General features: G+C 40.2%; 1 protein-coding gene across 1 annotated transcript in view; it reads left to right on the plus strand.

The window, feature by feature from the left end:
* Positions 1–1,774: 1,774 nt before the first annotated feature.
* Positions 1,775–7,500, plus strand: part of LOC115225651 (zinc finger protein 239-like) — a 26,731-nt gene continuing 21,005 nt past the window's right edge. The window contains exons 1-3 of the mRNA XM_036514546.1: positions 1,775–1,938; positions 4,888–5,603; positions 5,940–6,174. Of these exons, the coding sequence (XP_036370439.1) occupies positions 5,065–5,603; positions 5,940–6,174 (774 nt within the window). The 5' untranslated portion in view covers positions 1,775–1,938; positions 4,888–5,064. The remainder of the gene's footprint in view (positions 1,939–4,887; positions 5,604–5,939; positions 6,175–7,500) is intronic.

Raw genomic sequence — 7,500 nt, forward strand, 5'->3', positions numbered from 1 at the left:
GATGGGCTTCTTTCAGTTTCCGTCTACAAAATCCACTCACAAGGCTTTGGTCGGCCTGAGGCTATAGTAGAAGACACTTGCCCAAGGGGCCATGTAGTGGGACTGAACATTGTTTTGTCTTGGTACAAGATGGGCTACAGCAAATATTCTGCTCAATATCACTGACCTTAACCAGTTGAGCATGTCCCTTGGTGGCTGACAACATGTGCATCTCTGATCATGAGCTGAAGTAGTGGGGGAGCATCCTAGCCATGTGTTGAGGGGGATTCTTTGGGGTTTGAATAATTCACCTCTGGAAACATGGGTGTTTCGTTCAACATCCTTAAGCAACCCTTATTCAGGGACCTTTTGAGCATGATGGGTTACTGGACCTGAAGAAAATTCTAACTGGTCCCCACCTGCAAGGCCATGTGCTGTTTATCTTGATATGAGATCACCATGTCGCGCACATATGGTTGTGATGCATGTGCCTGGTGTACCCTTATCAGACGGGTAATCATGATGAGTATACTGGGCTTTGTATATTTTACCCCAGTGTCACTTTGATGGCATGCACTACTCTCTCTCTCTCTCTCAATAATAATGATAATAATAATAATAATAATAATAATAATAATAATAATAATAATATAATAATAATAATAATAATAATAATAATAATAATAATAATCCTTTCTACAATAGGTACAAGGCCTGGGAATTTGGGGGAGGGGACCAGGTGATTAAATCGACCCCAGTATTTCAATTATACTTAATTTATCAACTCTGAAAGGATGAAAGGGTATGTACGTATATATGTATGTATGTATGCATATATATATGTATGTATATATATGTATGTATGCAGGCATGTATACATGTATGTATATATGTACGTATCTATGTATATATGTATGTATGCTTGTATGGACTGTATCACTGTATCTATGCATGTATGTATGCATGTATGTATACACGCATGTATGTATGTATTCAGGCATGCATGCATGGACATATGTATGTATCTCTGTATATATGCATGCATGTACGTATGTATGTATACATACATGTATGTATGCGCGTATATATGCATGTATATATGCACGTACGTATCCAAGTATGTATGCATATATGTACGTATGTATGCATGCATGTATAGACGTATATATGTACGTACGCATCTCTGTATCTATGCATGTATGTACGTACGTATGTATGTATGTATGCATGCATGTATATACGCATGTATGTATGCATGGACATACGTATGTATCTCTGTATGTATGTATGCATGCATGCACGTACGTATGCATGTATGCCTGCATGCATGTGTATATATATGCATGCATGCATGTATGTATGTATGTATGTGTGTATGTATGTATGTATGTATGTATGTATGCATGTATATATGCATGTATGTAAGTACGTATACATGTATGTATGCTTCTACGTACGCATGTATGTATGCATGTATGTAAGTACGTATACATGTATGTATGCTTCTACGTACGTATGTATGTATGCAAGTGCGTACGTACGTAAGTATGTATATCTGCATGCATGTATGTATGTATGTATGTATGTATGTACGTACGTAGCCATGTATGTATGCATGTATGCAAGTGCGTACGTATGTATGTATATCTGCAAGCATGTATGTATGTTTGTACGTACGTATCCATGTATACACGTATGTACGTACAGGCAAATGCATCAGTTGACGAAACGCCAATTTTCTCTTTTTTTGACATTTCGTACTGCGCATGCTCAACCGGATACCGACCGTCAAAACTGTAAAAGAATGTCAAACAATCTTAAACGCAAACACAAATTCACGAAGAAAATAATTTGACATCGGACATAGACACAGTAAATCAATATCCCTCATATGTACCTATATCTCTACTATTGTGCCTTTAAATTAGACGTAGACAGAATATGGATTTAATTGTTCAGGTAAATATTTTTCCTATAATTTATCATATTTTCACGGTTTAATTCTTATTTGGCAGAGTTTCGGAATAAGTACATTACTTAATTATGTGTTATTATTTTGTTTTCACCTGTAATTTCTTCAGATTACGATACTGCAACAAATAATAATAAAAATAATAATAATAATATTGGTTTCAGATTTTGTGGCTGTGTGGTAAGTAGCTTGCTTACCAGACCACATGGTTCCGGGTTCAGTCCCACTGCGTGGCAGCTTGGGCAACTGTCTTCTACTATAGCCTCGGGCCGACCAAAGCCTTGTGAGTGGATTTGGTAGACGGAAACTGAAAGAAGCCCGTCGTATATGTGTTTGTATTTGTGTGTCTGTGTTTGTCTCCCCCCAACATCGCTTGACAACCGATGCTGGTGTGTTTACGTCCCCGTAAACACACCCGCATCGGTTGTGTTCGGCAAAAGAGTACTAGGCTTACAAAGAATAAGTCCTGGGGTAGATTTGCTCGACCCCCCAAAAAAAAGGCGCTGCTCCAGCATGGCCGTAGTCAAATGACTGAAACAAGTAAAAGACTAAACGCCAACAATTCCGTGGGGAGGGTCAGGTCGATTATGTTATCGGCCTCGAAAGGTTGAAAGGCAAGATCGACCACGGCGACATTCGAACTCATAAGCGAAGGACGACGATATACTGCTAAGCATTTTGCCCAGCGTGAAGCACAATAATGATTATAATACCAATGGTTTCAAATTTTAGCAGAAAGGCAGCAATTTCGGGGCATAAATTAATCGAGTACACCGAAACCTGTGCTCAACTGGTACGAGCTGGCAGAACCGTTAGCACACCGGGCGAAATGCTTAGCGGTATTTCGTCTGCCGTTACGTTCTGAGTTCAAATTCCGCCGAGGTCGACTTTGCCTTTCATCCTTTCGGGGTCGATAAATTAAGTACCAGTTACGTACTGGGGTCGATATAATCGACTTAATCCGTTTGTCTGTCCTTGTTTGTCCTCTCTGCGTTTAGCCCCTTGTGGGTAGTAAAGAAATAGGTATTTCGTCTGCCGCTACGTTCTGAGTTCAAATTCAGCCGAGGTCGACTTTGCCTTTCATCATTTCGGGGTCGATTAAATAAGTACCAGTTACGCACTGGGGTCAATATAATCGATTTAATCCGTTTGTCTGTCCTCTCTGTGTTTAGCCCCTTGTGGGTAGTAAAGAAATAGGTACTTATTTTATTGACCTGGAAAGATGAAAGGCAAAGAATATTCCAACCATAATCATCTTTTATTTATTTTGCTTTTCAGACATATCAAATACTATATTATTTAATGTGCTTTTCCTGTTTTTCAAAATAGTAGTGTGACTTGAGGTGGGATTCAGCTGCTATTTCTAGCAGTTGTCTGCGTATGTATCGGCTTCTACAACACTTCCGCTTTGTAACAGAGCAGGGACAAATGGAGCGTACGAATTCAACAATTTCACCACACACACACACACACATTTACATACACACACATACACACACACACATACATTTATATACACACACACACATATATATATAGTACAGGCTTAGCTGTGTGGTAAAAGGCTTGCTTCCCTACCACGTTGTCCCAGGTTCAGTCCGACTGCGTGGCACTTTAGTCATTTAGTTGACGGAAATTGAAAGTAGCCCGTTGTATATGTGTATGTGTGTGTCCACCACCACCGCTTGACAACTGGTGTTGGTATGTTTGCGTCCCCGTAGCTAAACGGTTCGGCCTAAGAGATCCTAGTCTCCAGTGACAGTTCAGAGGCGAAATTAATATAGAGTTATGCCCCTTCGCACCTAGATTAACGTGTCTTCTGGTGTCTATAGTTTACCCAGACCGGCCGTTGTGAGTGTTTATTGAGCGAAAACACCTAAAGCTCCACGAGGCTCCGGCAGGGGATGGTGGTGATCCCTACTGTACTCTTTCACCACAACTTTCTCTCACTCTTACTTCCTGTTTCTGTTGTACCTGTATTTCAAAGGGCCGGTCTTGTCACTCTCTGTGTCACGCTGAATATCCCCGAGAACTGCGTTAAGGGTACACGTGTCTGTGGAGTGTTCAGCCACTTACACGTTAATTTCACGAGCAGGCTGTTCCGTTGGTCGGATCAACCGGAACCCTCGTCGTCGTAACCGACGGAGTGCTTCCTCCCCTATAGTTTACACTGTACACCTTAGGGAATTCCTACCTACTATTTTTCTACACACAGAGCGTGACCGTTTCCCAGATAATAGCAGGGCCCTATCTCCTACTCACTAGTGCTTTAGTCTTTACTAAGTTCACTCTCAGGGCTCTCAATTACAAGTTTTGCTTCCACATCTGGAATTTCTTCTCCCAATCCACCACTGATTCAGCTGAAGAGTTTACTCTTTTACTTGTTTCAGTCATTTGACTGCGGCCATGCTGGAGCACCGCCTTTAGTCGAGCAACTCGACCCCGGGACTTATTCTTTGTAAGCCCAGTACTTATTCTATCGGTCTCTTTTGCCGAACCGCTAAGTAAAGAGCGCAGGAGTGGCTGTGTGGTAAGTAGCTTGCCTTGTGAGTGGATTTGGTAGACGGAAACTGAAAGAAGCCTGTCGTATATATGTATATATATATATATATATTTATGTATGTGTGTGTTTCTGTGTCTGTGTTTGTCTCCCTAGCATTGCTTGACAACCGATGCTGGTGTGTTTACGTCCCCATCACTTAGCGGTTCGGCAAAAGAGACCGATAGAATAAGTACTGGGCTTTCAAAGAATAAGTCCCGGGGTCGATTTGCTCGACTAAAGGCGGTGTTCCAGCATGGCCACAGTCAAAATGACTGAAACAAGTAAAAGAGTAAAGAGTAAGAGTAATAATGATAAGTGATGTGCTTATTCTGAAATCTTGCCATCTGCCTTTTAAATATCTTCATCTCTTTATACTTTTCCTCTATTATTTCAGAGAATTCAATGCTCTTAGCATCAGCGGATTTTTTTGACCTTCAAGCATGTGCGGCATCCTTGGATAACAGTAAAAATCAGAGTTGATGGATATATAACAATGGAAGTTTTTGTCTGGAGTCACTTATGAAAAACCAAAAAGAAAATATTCTGTATGTTGTGGTGAAGAGCAAAAATTATGGAAAATAAATTATGCGAGAACAATGTTAAATGTAAGACAGAGACTACAGGAGTTTGTTTTGCTGAGGTTATAAAGAAAGAGAAAGAAAAGACCTATTACTGTGATATCTGTAAAAAATCATTCTCGCATAAAAGCAACCTTGCCACTCACAAACGTATTCATACAGGGGAGAAACCGTATCACTGTGATATCTGTTGTAAGTCCTTCTCACAAAAGGGTCACTTGAGAAGCCACAGGCATATTCATACAGGAGAGACACCGTATCAGTGTGATGTCTGTGGCAAGTCATTCTCTGAAGGAAGTAACTTAACTAAACACAAACGTATTCATACGGGAGAAAAGCCCTATCACTGTGACACTTGTGGGAAATCTTTCTCAGTAGTGAGTCACTTAACCACTCACATACGCGTTCACACAGGGGAGAAGCCATATCACTGTGATATCTGTGGTATATCTTTCTCTCAGATAAACACTTTAACTATCCACAAACATATTCATACAGGTGAGAAACCATATCACTGTGATATCTGTGGTAAATCATTCTCCGACGGAAATACCTTAACTATACACAAACGCAATCATACAGGTGAGAAACCGTACCTCTGTGATATCTGTGGTAAATCATTCTCTCTAAATGGTGACTTAACTATACATAAGCGTATTCATACAGGGGAGAAACCATATCACTGTGATATCTGTGGTAAATCTTTCTCTGAAGGAAGTACCTTGATTACTCACAAACGTATTCATACAGGGGAGAAACCGTATCACTGTGATATCTGTTGTAAGTCCTTCTCACAAAAGGGTCACTTGAGAAGCCACAGGCATATTCATACAGGAGAGACACCGTATCAGTGTGATGTCTGTGGCAAGTCATTCTCTGAAGGAAGTAACTTAACTAAACACAAACGTATTCATACGGGAGAAAAGCCCTATCACTGTGACACTTGTGGGAAATCTTTCTCAGTAGTGAGTCACTTAACCACTCACATACGCGTTCACACAGGAGAGAAGCCGTATCACTGTGATATCTGTGGTATATCTTTCTCTCAGATAAACACTTTAACTATCCACAAACGTATTCATACAGGGGAGAAACCATATCACTGTGATATCTGTGGTAAATCATTCTCCGACGGAAATACCTTAACTATACACAAACGCAATCATACAGGTGAGAAACCGTACCTCTGTGATATCTGTGGTAAATCATTCTCTCTAAATGGTGACTTAACTATACATAAGCGTATTCATACAGGGGAGAAACCATATCACTGTGATATCTGTGGTAAATCTTTCTCTGAAGGAAGTACCTTGATTACTCACAAACGTATTCATACGGGAGAAAAGCCATATCACTGTGATATCTGTGGTAAATCATTTTCTGTGGTAAGTCACTTAACCACTCACATACGCGTTCACACAGGAGAGAAACCATATCATTGTGATATCTGTGGTATATCATTCTCCCAGATAAATACCTTAACTAGACACAGACGTATTCATACAGGCGAGAAACCATATCACTGTGATATCTGTAACAAATTGTTCTCTGATGGCAATACCTTAACCATACACAAGCGTATTCATACAGGCGAGAAACCCTACCAATGTGATATCTGTGGTAAATCATTCTCTCGAACTGGGGACTTAACTAGACACAAGCATATCCATACAGGAGAGAAACCATATCATTGTGATATCTGCGGCAAATCATTTTCTCACGCAGGTAATTTAACTAGACACAAGTATATTCATACATAAGAGAGACCATATTACTGTGATATCTGTAGTAAACCATTCTTTCGAACTGGTCACTTAAATAGACACGAAAATATTTATAACGAAGAGAAACCATATCGTGATATTTTTTTTCTCTTTTTACTTGTTTCAGTCATTTTGACTGCGGCCATGCTGGAGCACCGCCTTTTAATCGAGCAACTCGACCCCGGGACTTATTCTTTGTAAGCCCAGTACTTATTCTATCGGTCTCTTTTGCTGAACCGCTAAGTGACGGGGACATAAACACACCAGCATCGGTTGTCAAGCAATGCTAGGGGTCAAACACAGACACACAAACATACACGCACATACATATATATATATATATATATATATATATATATATATATACGACGGGCTTCTTTCAGTTTCCGTCTACCAAATCCACTCACAAGGCTTTGGTCGGCCCAAGGCTATAGTAGAAGACACTTGCCCAAGGTGCAACGCAGTGGGACTGAACCCGGAACCATGTGGTTGGTAAGCAAGCTACTTACCACACAGCCACACCTGCGCCTTATTCATAAATATCATTATTGATGCTTTATTAATACTCTATTAATACTGTATGTGTGTGTGCGTGTTGGGGGAGTGAATACATTTCTTATGGTGTTTGTTTTATTCTTGTTATTTTATTCATAGTAGCAGGTTGTT

Source organism: Octopus sinensis, linkage group LG28 (assembly GCF_006345805.1).
Source record: "Octopus sinensis linkage group LG28, ASM634580v1, whole genome shotgun sequence".
NCBI lineage: Eukaryota > Metazoa > Mollusca > Cephalopoda > Octopoda > Octopodidae > Octopus > Octopus sinensis.